Here is a 22,734-nt window from a genome sequence, read left to right as displayed (position 1 = left end):
GCGCCGCAGCCGCTTGGCTGGAATCCCAAGCCTGCCCGGTTGCTGAGTCTGGGTGCACAGTTCTGTTCTGCTGCTGCTGCTGCTGTGGTTTAACAGTTAAATCCCACGAATTAGCACAGGCCATTCTCACCACGTCACATTAGACTTGCGGCCTGGGGGAAGGTTTAGTTCCTGGGGGAGACAGTTTAGTTCTGGTGCATTTCAATTCAGTAGTGGGGCTGCATCCCTTATTCAGACCATGCCCATCTGACTCTTGAGAGGGGATGCAAACGTTTCCCTTGGCTCTTACTATTTTTTTTTTCCTGGCAAACAGGGTGGGGACTGCTGACTTAGGCTCCTGGCTGGCCCATGGGGAAGCCTATCCAAGTCTTAGGAACACAGATGGGAGAGGAGCCATCCTGATCAGGAGGAATCCCGCTGGGCCTCCTTGTCCTGGGAGAATGAAGAGGCTGGGCCGGGACCAAAGGCCCTCCAGCTTCCCAGAGCCTGTCGGGGGTGGGCCCGGGTCACGGGGTTGCCAGGATGCTGTAGCATGGGGCACGGGGAGGACATTTCTGGTTCATAGGTGCAGCAGGCCCCGAAGGGCTCCAGTGGACACCCGTGTCAGCTGTGGGGTGGGCGGCTGAGGTGGGAGGAGCTCAGAGTGACACTCGGGAAAGGCTGGAGGCACCAGTGCCCCCAGGGCAAGGGTGCAGGCAGCTTGTGGAGGGTGCAGGCCTGTCTTCAGACCCCAGTGACTAGTCTCAGGGTCACCAGCCTGGGAGAGAGGAGGGGCCCGGCCTGGGCTCCAGCTGCTGGTAGAGCCCTTCCTCTAGCACCACCGTGTGGAGAGGCTTTCCGGATTATTTTTCTTTCCCGAATGTACACATAGTGAGAATTAGTAATCTATGAGAGTATTTTTCTAAAATAGGTATCAGGAAAGGAAAAGAAAAAAAAAATTACTCCATGGCTAAGAGTGTAGGTTCGGGGTTTCACATACCTGAATGCAAGTTCTCCGGTAGGACCGACCTCAGGTTACTGTGGGGTTGAATGGGCCATTTTTAATAGATCCCCTTACCTGCATGATTTCTGCACAGTTGTACTCAAGGCACAGGCTCAATTTTGTGTGATTTTCTTCCTTCATTGTGTATTGCAAGTCATTTTTCATGTTGCTATATCACTTTTATAATTAGTTTAATGATTGCAGGCCTTTTTAAAAATTTCACCAGGACTATTTCCATATACTTTCTATTTCTTGTCCAAAGAGAGTTGTGCTTATAGGTGGCTGCCTTCTGCTGAGTCACAGCTGCTCAAGAATACATCTGGCTGACTGCCAGAGGAAGACCTTTGCTGTGGGAAACTGCTCATCCGTTCCTCAGGGTGCTAACAGCGAAGTGCAGGCTCAGCACCTCAGTGTCCTTCTGTGTCCGGGGCCGCTCTGCGCTCTGCACTCGTTTGGTTTGCTGGGGCCTGTAGGACACCTGGTGGTGTGAGAGCACTGGAGGCCTGGGGTTAGGACCCCTGGATTCCAGTTTCGACACTGCCAGGAAAGCCCCTCCCCTCTTAGGGCCACATGTAAAGTGAGAAGAGGATCTTTCTAAGTGGCCCAGAACCCTTCCCATCTTTGACACTCCTGAATCCAGCTGCCTGGCTCCACATGTGGTGTCCTGAGTCACAAAGACAGTGTCGGCCGTGGGCCTGGCTCCTGGGAGGTTTACAGTCGACAAATCATAAACTCTAGAGACTGAGAGATCTCTGAAATAAAAGGTTTTATTGGGCTTTTACAGATAGATGCAGCCAGATAAGGACTGAGTACTGGGACAGGCAGTTTCTGTTTCACCAGTAGCAAGGCTGTTAACAGAAACAGCTTGTCTGCCAGACTCAAGAAACGGCACATTCATGAGGAGTCTAGCAGAAAGCAAGTTCACATGGGCTACAGATAAGGAAGGCGGGCTAACATGAAGTGGGGGTGATCCTGGGATAGGTGGACTGGTTGTTGATGATGGTCAGACATTGGTCACTTACCAGGGGGATGCGGTGGTCCTGGGGACCTTGTAGACATTTGTTGAAGTGACCTCATCCAGGAGTGTGGAGTTGGTGGTTAGCTCTGTCGTGTGGCTATTGACTGATGACCTTCCCCTGTCTCTCTCCCTCAATCCTCAGCCCTTATGTCACTTATAATTTAGGATGTTTCAGAATTTTTCTTGTCACAATCTATGTGCTCCTCAGTCCAGAGATTGCTGTCGGCAAGGGGTGTTCTTAACGTGGGAGGGAGAAACCCTCTTTGTGGCCGAGGGTGTCAACTTAATGTAGATCTGTACTGTGACCAGCCCCCCAGGCACTGAGCACTTCCACTCACAGGCTGGACCACATGCAGCCCCGCCAAGCCCCGACAAGCTGGGAAGCCCCTGCTCTCTGCCCTTGGGAAGTCTCTGGGTGCTCCTCTGTTCTGGCTTGGGAGGTCCAAGTACCTCTCCCCTGCACAGAGGGCAGACCTCAGAGTTTGTGCTGACTTAACAGCATTATGAGGCCGAAGAACTGGGTGTTCTTTGCAGACCCTTAGCTGGGTGCGGCATGTGGGACCCAGTCCTAGTCTCTTGCTCTGTGCTGGAGAAGGACAGGCATGGATAAGAAGGTGTCACACGTCTCCATCTAGCACTGGGCCTCTGAATGTGGTAATTGAAAAATTGAATACTTGTTAAACAATATGGGGTTTACCTCAATGTGGATACCTCATGTGTTCTGCATTTTATCACTAGGATTCTCACGTTCTTAAGCCTGCTTCAATTGCTTGGGAGAATGGGGAAGTCTGTAGTTTACTGTGTGGTTGCGGAATCTCTGAGAGTCCCTGAGACCTTTTCCCAAGGGGCTCATGGGGTCAAAACTGTTTTAACAACAATACCAGGTCCTCATGGGCGCTTTTTACTCTCATTCTCCCTAGTTTTCCGGAGGCTACATGGTGGGTAATCCTGCAGCAGATGGCAGCAGTGGGTGTGGGAGACCAGCTGTCCACTTTCAAGCCAGACATGAAGGAGATTTACGAAACTAAAATGATTCTGTTGTGGAAAACATGTTCATAGCAATGATATTTACATGAACATGTTTTCCATAAAAGAGTCCCCTATACTTAGAGGAGTCTGTGTTTGGGTCTGAATGGAAATGAAGCAGAAGTGGTCCATGCTGTGAATCATACAAATCAATCAATAAGTTTTCCAGGTGGTCTGCATCCCAGTGAGGCTCCGCCGCACATGGAGCAGGCTGTCTCCTCTCTGGTTCACACTGGCCCCTTCCTGTCTGACCCTATTCCCCTCGCTAGCATCCAACTTTTCTGAATCTTAGTGAAACAGGAACTATATTTGCCCAACAGCACTGCAGGGATATTCAGATGAGATAGTGAATGTAGATGTGCTTTGAAAATGGAAAAACTCTGGGTGAATATGAACTTTAACAAAGGCTTAAAAACCTAAGCATAAATATGGACACAGCATACAAAAGGCAAGACAAAATCTGAAATAAGACATTTGTCAAAAGTATTGAGATTTTATTAACGTGTTGAAAACCCCTATATCTAACTATATGCACTAAAATCTCAAAAGACCAGAAGCAGTACATATCTATCACATGGGTGCAGGAATCTGTAATTACTCCCTGTTTAAAACCCACTAGAGTTCAGGGAAAGCATAAAAAGGGAAATAAAAGCCACCCATAATTCTACCACCCAGAGGTAACTGTTAACATTTTTGATATATCTCTTCTATGCTTTCTAAAAGAAAACCCATATATGTGTTTTTCAGGATTGATATCACACTAAATAAACAATTTTATGTCCTGCTTTTCTCACTTAACATTGCATTAGGAGTACCCCCCTGACATTACAAATTGTTCGTTAAGTGTGAGTGTAACAGCCACTTCGATTCAGCCCCACCCCCAATGACTGAGTGTTCACAGCAGGTTGGACACGGTGCCACCGGTATGGGAAGATAGAAGAGACAACAGTAAAGAGGACGCTGGGGACCTGGGGGCACACCACCTGTAAGTCAGGGGCTGAGTTCCATCTGTGGGAGGGAATTCAGCTCTGAGCAGGCTCCTTCTAAAAGTGGGCATTTCCCTGTTCCTTGGAGACATGCTGGTGCATTTCTATTCATCCGAGATCAGGCAGTGTCCTGAGACTGACATGAAGGTCAGCCAGGACAGGAAGTATTTCTGAACTGATGTCAGGAAAAAAAACTCAGTTTTGTTTGCTTCCTGACTAGTCCCGCCTTTTCCAGAGCACCCGTGAGCAGGAGTCAGAGTGCAACACTGCTCTGAGTGGCTTTGGGCTCTTAGCTTTATGGCTGAGTGTGGGCATCAAAAAACAAAACCAAATGACAAAACCAGAAATAGCCTCTGCATCGTTGGTAAAGATCGCACTTTAAGGCCACCTGGTACCTTCACATCACCAGCCGTCCCAGCCTTTGCTGGGGTGTTCATGTGGGTGTGGACTGGCAACAAGGAGAGGGAGAAGCAAGAGGGCTGTGGGAGGGGATGTCCCAAGTGTCTTTGGTGAGAACTGAGCTGTCAGGTTGGAAGTGCTGGCTGCCTCCTTCTGGAAGATGCTCACTACATCATGGGGTACACGGTGACAAAATAGTTAAGCTCTGAATCGATCAGCTTTCTGTACTTCCTGTAAATTTCCCTCAGCATCCTGTCCTCTTCATCCGTCTCATATCTGTTTGTATAAATTCTCACCTGTGCCAAGAGAGAAGCGCACCCATGTGCACACACCGTGACGGCACCATTCGGGTACTGAAAACAACCCGGTTGAGGTACACATACAGTTGTTGACATAATCAGGAAAAGCTCGAACCCAACTACCAAGGGAGAAAGCTCCAGATTCCCCTCTGAAATTAATTTCCAATGGACAGACAGGCAGATGGGTGTCCCCCACTCCTTGCCTCAGCTCTGACCTTTGTCCGGAAGCCCTATAGCTGGACATCTCCCACCCTGTGGCTGGACACCCGCACTCTATCCCCATGGAGCCAGCTGCACGGGACTCTTACCTTGAGCGTGTGCAGGGCACATTGGCCTTTCCTCTGACTCTTCAGGGTCCTCTCCACGAACTTAACATCAAGGAAAGCCCAGATTTTTAAGTAAAACAACTTCTTGCAGGATAAGATGAGGAGGTACAGCTCCTCATCCAGTGACTCATGGTTGTTGTTGAACTCAAAAGTTAATTTCTAGAAAAGCAGCAAAGAGGAAGCTGTGGGCAGACAGGCTGGGGCTGCCTGGATCATTTCAACATTTCCATGACCTGGCTTGGGGCCTGATAAGAATGGTGGGCCTTCCATAAGAAGACACTGGACATGTAGGTCTCAGAGGAGAAAGAGATTTGGGAATGAAGGTAATCTCATTCAAATTTGCAAAACTTGGAGCCTGGAGCCAATATATTTGGAGTCAGAGACCAACGTGCTGGCCCTAGCCCTGCAGTGGACAGGTGGGGTGACAAATTCAAGCACATGGAGAATAATGGCTTCTGCTGATCTACTATACTTCAGGGCTAGTAGCACTTGGAACCTCACTGGTAGTGGTATTTATATCATTAGTATCAGTTGTCACAACTTCTGTGAGGTCCTTAGGGACAAATGACCCTGATTTTGAAGATGGGAAGCTGCCAGATTAGAGAACAGTCCACACCTCTGAGCTTTTCGGTGACTTAGGTCAGATTTAGCTTTTTGTCTGGTTTCCCACAGGCTGCTGCCACCCTGTGGGAAAGTGGGAAGGGGAGGCACACCTGCTACTCACCCAAAGAGCCACCTTCTTGCTCAGGCCTTGCACTGTGAGCAGGGGATGTAGTTGGGTAACATCTCCCAGAACCCCAACTTGAGACTGAACGAGTGTGTGCAAGCATAGCCCCTTCCTCTGGGGAAGCCTGACCGAGAGGCAGTCACTCCCCGTGATTCCCCCAGCTCTACGTTCATACCTACCTTCAGAGTGTGCCGGAAGGTGGGCAGGAGATCCAGCAGAGTGGGCTTCATCGACCAGTCTGGGTCACTGAAATAGCAGCTTCTCAGACTTATGCTCCTGACAGGGATCTCCTGCAAGAGGATCCTGGCCAGGCGCTCATACGTCATGACCCACTCAAAGAAGAAGTTCACCTTCAGGTTAGTGGTGTGCCTGGCCAGCTTGGCCCAGGACATGCCCCAGATGACCTGCCTGTGGGGGTCATGAATGTGGCATTTAATGTACATGTTTCTGAGGGTACTGGCATTGTTCTCACTCAAGTTCTCCAGCAGCTCATCGGAGATGCAGTTGTAGTTGAGGGTCAGGGACACTAGGCCATGGAACATGGCCATGGTCCTATTGAACTGGGGGCTGCCATAGACAGCGAGGTGGTGGCTGAAGAAGTCCTCGATGTTGAGTTCTGACACCACACTTCTGCTCCTTAGAGAGCTCAGGGAGTTGAGCACATGGCAGCCTTGCTCCAAGGTCAGCCTGGCCCCTTTCAGGTTGAGACGATCCAGGTGTTTGCCCATTTTCTTTAAGAAGAAGCTTAAGCTTTTGATGAATGACCTCCTTACGCTGTTTCTCCAGACCAGACGGTCCAGCTCCAGGTGCTGAATGGAGAGAGATTTCAGACCCTCATTACACTTGCCCAGACATGAGAGAAGGCCTCGCATGGTGATCTGGAACTTCTTGGTCAAGAAAACGTTGTAAGGATGCAAGAATTTGATCTCCAGATGCTCCAGATAATGGCCAAATTTCTTAACATACCAAACAGCAGACTCGTATTCGGATGCATGCACTTTGGAGGGCCTCCCGCTGAATGTGATGGTCCTGTATCGCCAGAGCTCAGCTGAATACATCGTCTGGTTCCACTTTCTGCAGACAAGGGCTGCCCTGGACCTGTCCCTGTCTCCCAGCCACCAGAAAACACGACACAGGCATACATCGGGCAGAGTGGCCCAGTAGCTCTGATCTGGGGGTTGGAGCAGTTGGCTTTCTTCATCCATCAAGGAACCAGATTGTCCAGTGAGGCTGTGCGGTAGGCAGGGCTTCCAAAAATGGGGGATGAAAGGCAATCACTTGTTTTCTGTGGGGAGTAAAAAGGAAAAACCATTAGCTGCCAAACGGAAATTAAACCCAATTAAACAAATTTGCCCTGTAGCCACAGGTGTGGCAGGTGCCGTGCTGGTGCAGTGGTTAATAAGATCACCATGCAGTGCACACCTGCGAGGAGTCCCAGCCCACCCCCAACACAGTGGGAGACGTGCAAAGGTTGGGGCATGTTCATGGCACAAATGGGAAGATGAAGTCTGTCTGGAAAAGGATGAAGTAGAGAGGGCTGCTCAGAGGAAGTGGCATCTGAGCAAGGTTTTGCAGGGTGAGTGGGATTCATAGAGCAGACCAGGTCGGCACAGTGGTGGGAGAAGAGGAAGTGATGTATTCCAGGCAGAGAAAACAAGATGAGCGAAGTCACAGAATGGTGACGGTAAATGCTGTCTTCACGGTCAGGGAGCTAAACATTATTTGGAGTGATGTAACTGGAACTGGAGCTGGGGCAGTGGGTGGTGCTGTGCCAAGGGCCCTGAATGATGTGATGAAGGCTGTGTCCCAAAGCCCGGGGAGTCCCACTGTCCCCCTTCCCAGGACTTTGGGATGTCAGGATGATGGGTCCCCTTGCCAGATTGAGAACCACTGTCCACATTGAGCTGCGTTGATGGAGGCTGTGCTCATGTTCAAAAGGCACAGCAGCAGCACAGAAGGGTGGGGAACCTCTGCTGAGGTCACAGGTGCCCAGGGAAGGTCAGCGGGTCACTCATCTGGATGTGCTGTGCTAAGTCTTGAGGTACAGAAAGGCCACTCCAGGGGAGGGGAGGAAGGATGGTCTGCAGCAGAGTCCAGCCTGGAAGCCCAGGACTAGGGCGGCGTTACAGTGGGAATGGGGTGGGTGTGGGAGTTCTTAGGAGGACATGATTTGAGAACTGGAGAATGTAGAATTGGGAGTACTGGAGGGTCTCTGACTTGGCTGTTGGATTGTAGGTGGTCCCCCCAGTCAAGATAGGGAGGTCCAGCAGGTGCTAGGTGAAGGCCTGCCTGATACACTGAGCCCTCAGACTTCTTACAGCCATCTGCTGAAATCTTCATGCCTTTTTGCTTTCAGTGTTTCCCCTGCCTGAAAACTGCCCTTTTCCCCTTTACCTCTCCCTAATCTCTACTCTTCAAGGGTCAAGCCCTGCCACTCTATAAAGCTTTTATTGACTACTTTACCAAGTGGCCCCGGATTACTGGTTATGGCTATTAAAAACCCAACCATGGAAGATATCTGAGAATTGATTTATTTATGGGAATTGAGGCCCAGAGAGGTGAAAGGGCTGGCCTATGATCACACAGCAAGTTAGTAACAGGGTGCAGACTAGAACCTGGCTTCCTGACTCTTTCTCCTGTACTTTTCCTCCACCTGCACAGGTGGTAAGCCTCAGGGGCTGAGGGACAAGTTAATCATATTTCCCAATTCAGGACAGATGTTTGTCTGGGAATGACCTCTCTTTGGTTGAATTTATTCATTTATTTCCTTTGACCTCTATGTCCCACTCCTTTGCCCCCCACCATAGGCAGCGCCTTTGTCCTCACCATCCCATGTACTTCCCCTGACTGCCTGCAGGACAATTTGGCTCCTGTCTCTAGCTGGCATTCCCATGTCCAGAGCCAGACAGATTTCCACACGGGATCTGGCAGCAGCCTGCCGCCAGCAGGGACGCAGGGCTCTGGTGACTTCCCACAGTTGCCTCTGTCTTTCCCCTCACGCTAGTGTCCTTCCCATATTTGGACCTTCATCCAAACCTTTCCCTTCCATGGGACCCACACAGCCCTTGAGACCAGGGACAACCTTATTCTTCTTTTGAGTCAGTACTTAAAGATTTAACAAAGGAAGAATTAGGGCTGTCTTTTCAGTCAGAGGCCTCCCACAGTACTTAGCAGGGAGCCAGGTGCTTGGAGAAAAAAACAGTTTGGAAGCTAAACAAAACCCTTTGCCCCAGCAAAGTCACTAGTCAGAATGCTCAGACACGTCAGGTAGGTTGGGCTCGGAGAGTTGCTGCAAGTAATCCAAGTCACGTGTCATTACTGGACGCACTGTCTGCTCCCCTGAGACTCCCCACCAGTCAGTGGCAGGCTGCGTAGCTCGGTGGGCTGCATCTTTGTTCTGCCGTTGCTATGTGTGACCTTAGGAGATTTAATTAATTTATTCATCTTACTGTCCACATCTGTAAATAGGGGTGATGATAGTACCTTTCCCCTAATATTGGGCGGACTAAATGAGCTGATATATGGAAAGTATCAGAACAGTGCCTGGCACAGTCAGTGCTATACAGATACAAGTGTTTGCTGCCATCAGGAAGTTGGTGCCGAGGTACTTCTGCAACATCCCGTATGGAAGGTCTGAACACATCCATTTGGGAAACAGAGGTGTTGGGAGGTTAAGACAGAGTCCCAGGGAACTCAAATAATGTGTGGGGAGGTGGGATTCGAACCCACACTGTCTCTCAAACCAGGGTTGGCACACCGTATCACAAAGCGGCCAACAGAATATCCATCACCCGGGGCTGGGGAGGTGACTGGGAAGCTCTCGCCGCCAAGGACGCCCGCTTGCAGGAGGAGAACGCGGGGTGAATGGTCCACCCCGGCCTGCCCCGCCCGCCCCGGCCTGCCAGTTACCCACTCGCAGCAACCCGCTCGGCATGCGCCCTTTCGGGCCGCAAGGGCCCTGGGCTCGCCTGCCTGCTCCGCCCGCGCGCGCCGCCTCTGCCCCAGCGCTGACTCTGCAAGCGCCCGGGGTGGCGCGCTGCCCTCGCGGCTGCTGCATACCGAACAGCGGGCCGCCTTTGTGACGTGCCGCCCCACCTTCAGGGCTGAGCTGGGCGCAGGGGCCCAACCCCGGAGGCCCGGGTCAGGCCTCGTGCGTGTAGGGCTCAAGGCAGCCGAGACGCTCTGGCCCGGGAGGCGGGGACAGGCCCGCCGAGTCCGCCACCTTTCCGGTCCTGACCCAGCCCCGGGTCCAGTCGAGGTCTCCTCCTTCGGAAGCCGCCGCTGCGCGCTCGACCACCGCTTCCACCCTCTCCAAACTACACAGGGTCCCCAAGGAAAGCCCTGAGCAGAGACGACTTATCCGACGTGATAGAATTTGGGAACTGTCACAACTGTCCAGTTTCGAGAGTGAGAGACGCACCTGGTCCACCCGTTTTCCTTGGCCCTTCCCTCCAGGGGCCGCTACCCAAACGGGTCTCCGCAAGAGCCAAGCAGAAAGGCAGGGATGGCCTCTTGGCCGGCAGACAGGCTGCGTCTCTGGGCTTCTCCCCGCCCCTCTCCCTGCCTACGGCCTTCAAGTGCACCCCGGTTCCCTCACCTGGCCCTTGTCTACATTGCAGCCTTCCTCCCCGCCCCCCCTCTCCCATTTCTCTTTTATGCCTTTACCCCTTCCCTGGGCGCTGCCTCACCCTGCTGTCCTAGCTGCCGCCATCCCTCACCCCCGGAACACCAGTGAGGAATGTAAGGAAAGGTGAATGGAAGCTCTCAGGGAGGGTACTTTTGTTCTTCAGAGACAAAGCTGGGTGTCTAGGCTGTGGGGCCTAGATTTTTGATCAGAATTCTCAGGTGGAAAAGCTGGAGCCCTTTCTTCTGTTTCTCTGTAGCTCTTGGGCAAACCAATATCTCTGTTCAAAAGAAGGATGATAGTTAAAATCCAAGTCTTTTCTTCTAAAAGAAAGAAACCCAAAGAATAAAACCCATGTCTTTTCACATGTAAAGACTGCACAGAAAGTAAGCTTGAAAACCAGTGTAAAAATAGTCTTCCAAATCTGTACCTTTTCTTTCCCAAATCTAGCTGAAATTTCTCACTTGCTTTCCTTCTAAGGAAGCTAACTGCCAACATTTCTCCTAAAGAAACAGATAATTTATAAGTTTGATGTGTGTAAAGTAGGAAGTGTTAGTTGCCCTGGACTTTGCTGTTCCCAGTTCCCAGAGCCTGAAATCCTGGACTACAGATGGCATAGCAAACGCATGGAACCCAGTCCAGCTTGGGACAATGTTTAATAGAGGCCTGTCATCATCAGGTGGTGGATGAACTCTTATGCAGCCATTAAAAAAATGAGCCACATCATTTGACTTGGAGGGATATCCTTGGGTATTGCTGAATCATAACAGTAAGATGCAAAGAAATGTGTATAATCGAACTCCAAATGTGTATGTTTGTATGTGTTTGTATAATAGGGTTGTCAAATAAAATCCAGGATGCCCAGTTGTGTTGTAATTTCAGAGAAACAAACAATATGTTTTTTAGTTGAAGTATGTCCCATGCAATTATTTTGTAATTAGTTTTGACCCAAGTAATATATTTTTATCTGTTAAATCTGGCAACCCTATTATATAAGCATGGAGAAAGTGTGGAAGTAAGCCACAAATTGTGAGAGACAAGGGCATATGGCACTAATAGCACCCCAAGCAAGTATGAAATTCATCCATCTTTGTAAATTACATACTCGTATGCATATAAAGATGCCTCAAGCAGTTAGATAAAAAGATTTAGGGCTGTATTTTTGTGAAAAGTGTACATTATATATTAAATGAAAAAGGCACATGGCAGAGTAATGAGTACAGTAAGATAATAAAAAAGCAATTAAAACTCCATGTATGCTTGTTCAGGTTTGTGTGAGCAAAGGTAAAGCTTTGAAAGGATACCACTAGGCTACTGAAGTTGGTATCTCAGGGCCTGCGACTGGGGAGGCAGTCGGGGAGGATTAGCTTTGTTTTAATGTGTCTTTGCACTGCTTTATGTCCGCTGGTTAAAACAAAATCTAGTCTTTCATATTTTGAAAAACATCAAATAATGATAGCATTTTTTTTTTAAAAAGAGGCATCCAGTTTGGAGTTTACAAGTGTAAGCTTTGGAACTATATATGTAAGGATTCCAGGCTGGATTCTTCCACTCTGTAATTGTATAATCTGGGGAAGCTACTTGACTTCTCTGTCTGGTTTCCTAGGGATAAAATCTGTAAAAGAGGGGTAAAATGCCTGTCTATTGTTTATAATGAAGATCAACCATTTGAAAAGGACTTTGAGTTGTCACTGGCACTTAATGGTTGACTACTGCTGATACTAATTCTTATTATTACTAGAAAATAATCTAGGATGTACTAATACTCAGGATATTAAAGGAAATGGCTGCAAACCCTCATCTGCCAGAGGCAAGCTACCAGCTGACTTAGGATCTTGACCAACATTCTTCTGATATCTGGGTCTCAGTTGCCCTATCTGCACCCTGAGAGAGCTAGGCTGGATGCCCTTTGCTTCATTTATTAATTCAGCAGTCTTGGAACACTTGCTGTGTGAGTGTATCAGTCCCTGGGCTAGGAGCTGGAGATGCAGAGTTGAAAGATACAGCTCTGCCTTCAAAGGCAGCCCAGTCTGTGAGAGATCATGCCAATAAACCAGGTGGTAAGGGCTAGGAGACAGTGCATTTGGGCATACAGAGAGGTGAGGATAGGAAAGGGCCTTTCCAGCAGCAATCCTACAGGTCTTGGATATCATTAAACACTGCCCAGATGGTTCATGGCCAGGGGAGAGAACAGAGGCTGGGTACCTGATGTTGATTTAGGATGGGCAGGGGAAGTAGGGTACCACACTGAGAGCATCTCCTCAGAATGTTGTAGGCTGCCTCATCTTCTCCAGGGGAGGTGACCCTGGGCTTGTGCTCTCACTTCAAGGGCAGATCCATGGTTTTGGTTGTACCTCTTGGTGCTTGCTTTGTTGAATTTTCAGAAAGAAGAGGAAATCTGTGTCTATTTTTTGTGTTTGGATGGGCATCTTTCTTTGCTCTGGAAGTTTGATCCTTAGCAGCTTGACTTGGAAGGGATAGAGGAGGAATTCTTGGCTTCTAGTTGGCAAATATTTCTTAGACTTTGAGATAGTATAACATTCATCCTGTAATTGTGAGTAATACATCAAATTGAAAAAATTGCTTTAGTTTTAATGGTTGGACAATATAGCAGACTAGATAACCTGAATGCTTCCCCCTGTGAACTTAGAAATGTTGGATAAAGTAGGACAAACATGCTTTTGTTGACTTTGTAAGAAAGAAAGAAAGCCCCATGTTCCAGGAATGAAGAGCTGGCCTGTTAAGTACATGAGCTGACACTTTGGGAGGAGATGTGGGGTCAGTCCTGTAACTAAGGGCTTGGATGAGAGGAAAGTCCCAACTGTACAAGATGGGGAACAGAAACAAGATTCCCTTCACTTCTGTAAAGCTGGGAACCTTGAAGGCTAAATTACAGTGGCTAAGAGAAAAGAACTAGCTAATCAGGAACAGAAAGTGGCAGTGAAACTCGTCTATCTTGGGTTGGAATTTGAATGTGGGGAAGAAAAACTCATGCTCCTGAAAATTCAAAATCACAGGCTCATGATATTCTTGTATTTGGGGTTCAGACTTACATTAACCTCATGGTCTGGGACTACCTAAGCAGAAGAATTAACATAAAAAATTGGTAAGTCTGGCAGAAGCAATCACAAAAGCCTTCTGGAGCGTACATAACCTCAAACTAGGTCATACAAGATTCTTACAGGTAGGGTCCCGCCCAATAGAAACTCGCAGTTCAAACTTAAAAGGAAAAAATCTTTCTTGAGTAAGAGTCATAGATACAACCAATAGCAGGATTAGTTTCAAGAAGTTCAGATGGTAGAACTATAGGACAGATGCTGTAAAATTAATTAGAAACAAGAGAATGATTAAACATTAAAATAAGATAAAGGATTAAGATCTTATGAAAAAGGAATTTGAAGGAGCAACAAGTAGAATAGTTTAATGGGTGGGCCAAAACCAGCAGATTAGATGTGTCCAAGAAAGAATGAATAAACATGAAGGTAGAGTTGAGGAAGTTACCCAGAATATAGAAGAAGGAAATAGAAAATGTGAAATGTTAAGAGACATGAAGCTAGAACAAGGCCTAATATACATCCAATATATTCCACAGAAAGACTTGGGAGAACATGGGATAGTTAGGGAGAGTTAGGGATACCAAGAGATTAGAGCTAAGAAATTCTCAGAACTGATTAAGGACATAAATCATTAGATTCAGGCAGAAAAATCCTGAGGAAAAGAGAGAGAGAGAAAGAAACACATTCGAGCATATTGTTATGAGCATATGAACAAAAATAAACCCCCCTCTTTTGATTTGAGGCCTTTGAGAGTTTGAGACTGTTGCATGTGGGTGCAGCTTACAGATACATTGCAGTGAAACCACAGGAAATGGGAGGCAAGAATTTTGAAATCAACCAAAAAGAAAGGTGCTATGCAAAGGAATGTCCACTACACAGAAAGCATACCTATCAACAGCAGTCACAGAGGTAGTAAGATGGTGCAGTAATCTTCAAAATGTTAAGAGAAAACTGTTAACCTAGAATTTGATAATCAGCTAAACTACCATTCGAGAATAGAGAAAAAAGAAGTATATGTTCAGGCAACTCAAGACTTACTAGTCATAGGTTCTTGCTGCAGAAACTACTGAGAAACCTATTTCAGGAGAGAAGAAATCTTACCCAGGAGGAAAGCTTGGGACTCAAGAAAGAATGGGAGCAAAGAAAAGGGCAAATGTGAGATAATATCTGAAGAAGCATGAATTGCATAAAGCAACACTATTAATGACTAAAGACGGGTTATATGAAAACAAGGTGGAACTAATGCACAATATAGTGATTATAGCCAATAATACTGTATTACAAACTTTAAAGTGGCTAAGTCTAAATCTTAACTGTTCTATAAAAAAGAAATGGTAAGTATGTGACATGATAAAGCTAATGCTATGGTATATATTGCTATATATGTATATATATATTACATTGCAATATGTAAATGTATCAAATATGTACACCTGAGACTTATATGGTGTTATATGTCAATTATACATCAATTAAAAATATTGTAATGAACAGCAAAAAGAAAGAAAATTTCCTCAATCCAATAGAAGGCAAGAGAGGAAAAAGAAATAGCAGTAGTAATGAGCAAGCATAGCAAATTGAAGGCTCCAAAAAAGGTGGTAAAAAAGAGTTTTATTGCTAATATTGTTGGGAGTGATAAAGGCACTGTAGTTAAGTAAGAAAATGACTATTTTTAAGATGTGTATTAAAGAATGATGGGTGAAATGACAGGATATCTTGGATTTGCTTTAAAATACTTCAGGATTAAACAAAAAAGGAAAAACAACAAAAGGGTAGATAAAGAAAATATTGAAAATGTTTGGTTATTGTATCTGGTGATTAATACATAGGGTTTTTTATATTAGCTCTCTACTTTCGTATTTGAAAAATTTTGTAATACCATTAACAATTTTAAGGTAGTAGATAGACTCTATAGCTGTCCAAGCTGTCATTTCCAGACATACAGGACTGAAAAATTAGCCTCTCATGCTTTCTTTCTCAAGAAACTATTCAAAGATATGCTCTACGAAAGAAGGAGTAAACCAGAAAGAGAAAGACCTGAACCTGAAATTTGGGGAACAGAACTCCCAACCCTGGAGAGAGTGGACAAAATTTCCAGAATGACAGCTACTCATCAGGCCTGGGGAGCAACATGCCCCATAATGAAATGAATAGATTACCTGATGTGTTTGATTGTACCAAGGTCAGGGGTCATTTTCAGATCTGGAAGAAAGTTTTAGGGATAATTTAGTGATGGATATGTAGAAATTGAAGCAAATGAAAAATTAAAACAATTATTAACTCCAGGAAGAACAAAAAGCTGCAGAAGAAAGCAAATGTAATTGTAATTTGTGTGGCATAGCCATTTATAATATTTACGTTGTCTTTATAATGTAACACTGAATATTGATTGAACCACAATGGATGATATCAATAAATTGGGAGGATGGAGAACAGAACCTTGGAAGCATGTGTAGGATAAATGGCATAAGAAAGTGAAATCCATATCCCCAAATCCTTATGATAGTATATAAAATTCAGGAAAAAGGAATTGCAGTATAGGATGATGTTTGAAAAATATGGATCTAAGTATCAGAAGAAACAGCTAAACATAGATTTTGTGTCTGGAGAGCAGTTAGCATAAAGGGGAACAATGGGCTTGTTTAACTGGAGTGGACACAATTAACAATGGCCATAAGAAGTAAATTATCTAAGTGTAGAGGTGTCTTGGTTATCAGTCTGGGTGTTTTGATGGGGAGTAGTCAGTTACTCTTTCATTTTTGCACTCATCAAGTATCTCTGATTCAAACTCAAGACACTTGTGTGACAGAATAAGCAAGCCCTTCTGACTAGCACGTGGGGAACAGGAGGCCCTGTACCCCTTTGTTAAGCTAGTTCTCAGTTGTTCCCCAACTTGGGGGAGAAAGGATAGGGCAGGTGGAAATCCTGTCCCTCTCTCTGCTCTCACGTTGGCTGCTTTGCTGTAAAGGAGACTCACACTTGACTCTCACCTCATGAAACTCCAGGCAGTCCTCTGGCATGCCCTGCTGTCTCTTTGCATACTGCACCTAGACCGAAAAATGTGGATCCCAGCACCTGCAGTCTTCCATGACATCTGCCTGGGCTCATGAAGTTTAAGTTTAGGTCTGTGAGCTCCTCGGGCAGGGATCAGGCATGGTTACCTGGGTAGCCTTGTAGCCCCAGCCCAGTGTTCAAGAAGTACTGGTGGGACCCATTGAGTTGAAACAGATGCCTTAGCTTGGGGATCTCCAGAAAGACACACAAGGGGCCCACAGGGGTTGACATGAAGAAGCAAGAAAGGAAAGTCAGCCATTGACTGACCTTGGCCTTGACTGTCTCCTGGAGCTTTCCTTTCCTACTTTCTGTCTTCACAAATCTCAAAAGAACATTCAATCTTTCCTGAACCAGGGACGCCTTGCCTTGGCTGCACCCATAATCCTGTAGGGAAAGGACTAGGAAGGGTAAACCAGACATAGGCTCAGTTTAGCATGAAAAAGGCAGAAAGAGTTTCCACTTCACAGTATCTGGCAGGGGCCACATGACTTGCACATGGCAGCCAGACCAGCTGCTGCAGTGAGGACAGACTCCAACTCAGCCCGGTGCTCCCAGCTCTGTCCCTCCTTTGCTCCTTACCTGCCAGCTTTCTTCTGTGTTCAGCCACCTTCGCCTGCAGGAAGGGGTTCTCACACCTGGAGCAGACGACAAGGAGGGGCAGCTGGGCAGAGGGCACACTTTTTTGGCTGCAGGATCAAACAGGAAGAAAATATTTCATGGTATAATACATGGAAGCATATTTCACCCCCAGGGCTACTGGATTATGATCTTTCAAGGCCTCCAGCACTGAAATTATGAAGATGACTACCTGTTCCCTTTCCTCACGTTGGTCCCAAATCAGAACAATGCAAAATCGTAAAGTAAGTGAGAAGCTGCTCTAGACAGGGCGAGTGGGGTGGGCGAGAAGGAGCCGGAGGAGAGATTACCACTGCTGGGGGAGATGGACAGGCTTATTATCTTGGTTATGGTGATGGTTTCATGGGTTTAAACATGTGTCACACGTGTCAAATGTGCACATTAGAAATGTCCCACAAATGCAGTTTATTCTATGTTAATGATACCTCAGTATAGCTGTTTCGAAATGGAAATAATGATCTTTCAAATATTTTGTCCTACTTCAAGTGCTCCCCTGCTCAGCCCACAGCTGGTTGGGAATACAGGCCTGCCAAGCCCATGCTTCCTGCAGGGGAAATGCCTGCTTCCAGAAGCTCCACAGCAAGAGCTCCCCAAACCCTGCGGAGGGCCGTCCACTTACTTCCCACCTCCAGGCTCACCCGTGCAACCCACAGAGATGCCCCGAGTCCCTTCTTGGAGACCCCAGAGAATGCAAGCGTCTGAGCTTCCCAGTTCTGGAGCAGCATTTAACTCTCTTTGTCACCAAGGAATGCCCCCTTTCGCTTCAATCAGCTCGTGCTTGTGGCACCTCGGGGGCAGGGAACGCAGGAGCTGTAGCCCCGGAGGACCGAATGATGACGAGAGTTGCAAACCCAAGTCCCTGCCCACGGGATGCGGCCAGAGAGCAGGACCGGAGCCTCCCTCCTCTGGCCGAACCGGATTCTGGCTTCAGCGCAGCCCACAGAGGGCACATGGGCAGCATCACCTCCCCTCTCTCCATTCCTGCCAGTCTGCCGGCTTGGCCCCTTTCCCCTCTGCTCCACCTGCTCTGTCACCTCAGCTTTTCTTCCCGAGCTGGTTCAGACACCAGAGAGCCAGCTGGTCCGGCTGGAGCAAAGCTCTCCGGGGAGGATCCACCCTGGTCCCAGCCTCAGGTGGGGAGGTGGAGGGGGAGGCGAGGTCCTGGCCCCTGCTCCGTCCCAGTACCCACTCAGAGCTCCCTCAAGGTGAGGCTGGGGGGCCCTGGAGCATCTCCGGGGGCCCCTTTCTTTCAAAGACTGGTGTGAAAACCATATGATTGGAATTCCAACTTAGGATCCAAGGTCTGAGAAGTGTGACTAGCCCAAGCAGGAACAATTAGGCTGGCTATTTGCTTTAGGACTGTCCGAGAAAATCCCAAACGTCTCCGGGGAGAGGATTGAGTTCAGCGATGTTCATACTGCCTGCCTATCATCATCTCTGAGGTCTACTGAGTCTCAGCCTGCCTACCCTGGGGACCCCGGCACCCACGCTGTCTCTCCTCACATCGCTCGTATACACGCACGGCCCCTTTTCGCCTCACTTGGGAAACAGGATTATCCTGTCTGCGCCTCTCACCAGCTAGCCCCAGGAGGCCGCTAGAGACAGCAATTTCTTACCCTTTCCTGCAGAACTGCAGTTCTCCTTCCATGTTATGGTTTCCGGAGTCGTCCTGTGAGTTTCGGCTCTTGCAGACACAGTGAGTTTCGGCTCTTGCAGACACAGAAACAAAACTGAGTGTTTAGCAACCCTGCCCACAGCTCCAGGGAGGGGGTAGTTTCCAGAATTTCCAGCCCAGGGCTGCCCCACGGTTCCTGTGGTGGGCGCTCCCAGGAAGCCCCTCAGCAGCAGGAGCAGCCCAGCCTGCCCCTGCCCCCTCCTTGGGTCTGTGCTGTCACCCTGAGCATTTCTGACCCAGAGGGTGGGAGCAAGAGACCAGGCCTGCCTGGGGCAGCAGCCCCCCCTCCCCACCTGGCTGGCCTCACTGCATCCAGATCTCCATCCACTCCCACAAAACACGGACCTCCGCTGTTCCCCCTGCTCCTCTTGCGGGTCCTTCCTCTGCAGGAGAGAGATGCTGAACTTGAAGCTGCTCCCTGAGGGCAGCTCCTGGGCTTCCTGCACCCTGATCTCATCCTGGTTGCTTGTGACTTGGAAAACAGGGCCTAGGAGGAACTGGGGAGGCAGGGGTGTGTGTGCCAAGACTGCAGGTGTTGGGGCCACACCACTTGGCAGCTTGGTGACCTAGGACAACCGCCTATCTCCCTGAACTTCTCTTTCCTCATTTGTGAATTATTACAGGCATGCCTTGTTTAATTGTGCTTTGTTTAGTTGCACTTCACACATACTGCATTTTTTACCAATTGAAGGTTGGTGGCAACCTTGCATTGAGCAAGTCTATCAGCACCATTTTTCCAACCGCTTTGCTCACTTGGTGTCTCTGTGTCACATTTTTGTAATTCTCGCAATATTTCCAACTTTTAAATTATCTTTTACGGAGATCTGTGATCAGTGATGATGACTCTCTGAAAGCTCAGATGCTGGTTAGCATTTTTTAGCAATGAAATATTTTTTAAGTAAGATATGTACTCTTTTTTAGATGTAATGCTATTGTGCACTTCATGGACCACAGTAGGGTGTACATGTAACTTCTGTATGCATGGGGAATCCAAAAAGTTCATTTGACTCGCTTTATTGTGATATTCACTTTATTGCAGTGGTCTGGAACTGAACCCATAATATCTCCAACATACCTTGTACAGCAAACACTACTGAAATGCTAACCAGGTGACAGGCAACTGAGGAAGCTTTTATTTTCATCAACCCCGTCTTCTGATAAAGAAATGGAGGCACAGAGGGGTAAGGGAATGTGCACAGTCAATTGGCACAGAATCAGGCTTTGAGTCCAGGCAAAGTAGCCTCCAGGAATGGTCAGGGGGTCAGGAGATCTGAGTTAGAATCCTGACAGTGCAATTAACCAGCAGCCCAAGTCACCTTAGCCTTTTGGGACTCAGCTGGGGACCTAGGAGACTTGAGTGCAAGTGGTCCCAGAAATTGTGTCCACAAGAGCTTTCGTGCAAGTCTGGGCCTTTTCCTGAGGAGAAGACAACACTTTTAGTGGATGCGCCAAAAGAAGTCTACACACAGTTGTAACAACTGGACAAATGGACCCAAAGGTTTGAGATACAAAGAAATTAAGTTCTGTTAAAGGCAACACGTGTCCAGATTATATAAGCTTAATTGAATCCAGTGGATATAGAACATTTATTTGGGTACTTGTGTTCTTTTCACAGGGAGAAGCAGGGTACCAACACTTAGATAAATAAAAATGATGAAATATTGTATCTAATAGCTCAGTGGGAATTGAAAAATTTGCAAATGACTACAACTCCATTAGACACATTTGGATATTATATACTTCATGTTACATTTTTAAGGCACTTAATGTGTATTTCTGGTATTCATTATGAATAATGTTATTCATTAAAAATCAGGAATATTCTTCATTAAAAATAAAACCCATCTGTGGTTAGCTTCAATATTCACCCATTATTGTTTAGAAGTACAATTAAGATACTAGCAGGTAGTTGGAGAATTTTGATTGTGGTTTTGCACATTTGTGTAAGCATTTTAATTTATTTCAACTTTAGGGAGCACACTGTTTATGCAACTTTATAATAGCTGATAATGTTGAGTAGCTTTTCACTAATCCATGAAGAATTTCTTCTTCATGTTCAGAGTATCAGAAATCAAATAGAGATCACTGGGGTGAGCATGGGTAATAATGACTCAGAGCACTTAGCGTGGGCCTGGCTGTCTTCTGGGGCTCTTGGTGCTGGGTGGGAGGACAGTGGCTTCCAGTCTGGTCCACACATTGGAATCACTGGGGAACTCGCAGAAAACCACTGATGCCTGCCCATCCCAGGGGCATGTCGTTTCACTGGGTCAGCATGTGGCCAGGACTTTGGAGGTTTTGAGAGGCCCCAGGTGATTCTAACTTGCAGAGAATTCGGGAGCCACTGGTACAGGAGGAATAGGCTGGTTCTGAGATCCAGGGCGAGCACTGTGACTCAAGCCTTGGCCCTTGGCTTTCACATCTGAAGAATAAGAGGGTGGGGGCAGACAGCTTTAGTGGGGATTCTGGAAGTAGGGATGTATCATGTGGGGACAGACACTTGGGGCTCATGGAAGAAAGACCAGGGCTGGGTTGCTGCCAAGGAGAGAGCTGGGATCAGTGGGTGGAAGTCCCAGGAGGTCCCAAGCTTCCTCCAGGTCACTTCCTGGACCCTGGGTGAACTGCCAGCGATGGAGGGGACCTGGCCCCAGGAGTGAGGCTTGGGACTGGGGTCTAGGATGCAGTGAGCTCCCAGCTCTAATGTCCCCCTGTGGGTGAGCTTGCAGGAAAGCCTACCTAAGCCCACCTTGCTGACAAGCTCTTCATCTGGGCAGCCCAGGGAATCATGTAGGAAGAGAAAGGAGAAGTGTGGTGGCCTGTGGGATGGGGGCCTTGGGGATGTGGGAACAGGAACAGAGGCTGCTTATGGCCCCTCATGCCCACTTGAGAGACCCACTCTAGTGTGTACCCCTCCTGGGGTCTTTAGAGCTTCCCCAGGCCCCAGAAACAGCTGTGCTAACAGCAGGACTCCCAGCCAGCCTGTTGAGGGAAGGCTCGAAAAGGCCAAGAGAATCTTGGGAAGTCTGCAAGGTGGTGGGAGCAGCCTCTCTGAGAGAAGAATGGGATTAAGGAAAAGGCCCAGATATGGGCTCCAGCCTCCCAGTAGATGCTAAAATTCAGGTACTGAATGAGAGAAGCATGCTGTGATTATAATGATCAAAGACATAGGCGGTAACAGCCAGTGAATGCTTAAACATTTTCTATGCTCCAGGCATTATGTAAACATTTTTCAGGCATTTACCTTTTTCAATCTGCCCAACAGCTGCTAGTGTAAGAATTGCACTAGAGAAATGAAGGCACAGAGAGGTTATGTACTATGCCCAAGGTCACACAGTGAATAGCAGAGCTGGGATTCAAAACAGGTTGATCTGATTCAGAGGTTTGATAGCTGGTGGGGGAGGAGGCACTGGTCCAGGAGGAGTCAGAGAGACCTGGGTTAGCACTGTGATTCCCTTCCTCATCAGCTGGGCAGGTTCCTTAATCCCTTTGACCTTTCCTTCCCACTCCTGGCTATCTGGGGAGGGGGTCTTATGCATATCAATAATAATGAAAGAACCTGACATTTCACACCTGTTGTCTCCTGCTGAGATCCTCAGAATTGGTGGTGGTGGTGGTGGTAGAGATGTACAAGGGGTGTTCATAGGTGAGACATCCTAGAACAAGAATAAATGTTGGGGGTGTGGGGTTTAGCGGTGGAAGTGGAAATGACCATGAGTTTTTTCACCTACGCCCTCATTTCCTTCCAAGATATCTCCTTTCTAGACTGTCCCACCCCTGCACCAGCCCTTCCTTATGTATCAGAATTCTACCAAACGGACCAAGTCCTGTTATCACTGATATCACAGGACCTCCTTCATCTCTGGTTATAGTTAATTGCTTGTCTGTCACCATAACTCACTGCTACCCAACCACAGATTTGAGATTTAAGT

At 47.5% G+C, this 22,734-nt stretch overlaps 1 protein-coding gene and 1 long non-coding RNA gene across 11 annotated transcripts; one reads left to right on the top strand and one right to left on the bottom strand.

Annotated features, from left to right (window-relative positions):
* Window positions 1-47: 47 nt before the first annotated feature.
* Window positions 48-18,846, bottom strand: FBXO39 (F-box protein 39). Of its 9 annotated transcripts, none has more exons than XM_037027013.2 (10): window positions 18,750-18,846; window positions 17,077-17,183; window positions 16,765-16,895; window positions 16,434-16,490; window positions 15,603-15,645; window positions 12,593-12,933; window positions 10,452-10,667; window positions 5,943-7,048; window positions 5,019-5,195; window positions 48-4,707 (listed from the first exon to the last, which is right to left on the bottom strand). In XM_037027013.2, the coding sequence occupies exons 8-10, from the start codon at window positions 6,966-6,968 to the stop codon at window positions 4,579-4,581; spliced, it is 1,332 nt and encodes a 443-aa protein (XP_036882908.1). In that variant the 5' UTR covers window positions 6,969-7,048; window positions 10,452-10,667; window positions 12,593-12,933; window positions 15,603-15,645; window positions 16,434-16,490; window positions 16,765-16,895; window positions 17,077-17,183; window positions 18,750-18,846; the 3' UTR covers window positions 48-4,578. The 9 variants fall into 9 exon arrangements, with proteins under 9 accessions (XP_036882908.1, XP_017510517.1, XP_036882907.1 ...); XM_017655028.3 differs by having other exon boundaries at window positions 16,765-16,881; XM_037027012.2 differs by lacking the exon at window positions 10,452-10,667 and having other exon boundaries at window positions 16,765-16,881.
* On the top strand, window positions 10,041-20,442 carry LOC140849055 (uncharacterized). Of its 2 annotated transcripts, XR_012130531.1 has the most exons (4): window positions 10,041-10,170; window positions 17,249-17,357; window positions 18,762-18,829; window positions 19,848-20,442. It is a non-coding gene; the product is annotated as an uncharacterized lncRNA (long non-coding RNA). The 2 variants fall into 2 exon arrangements; XR_012130530.1 differs by lacking the exon at window positions 19,848-20,442 and having other exon boundaries at window positions 18,762-18,837.
* Window positions 20,443-22,734: the final 2,292 nt, after the last annotated feature.

This window comes from Manis javanica, chromosome 4 (assembly GCF_040802235.1).
Source record: "Manis javanica isolate MJ-LG chromosome 4, MJ_LKY, whole genome shotgun sequence".
NCBI lineage: Eukaryota > Metazoa > Chordata > Mammalia > Pholidota > Manidae > Manis > Manis javanica.
This window is presented reverse-complemented; position numbering and strand designations above follow the sequence as displayed.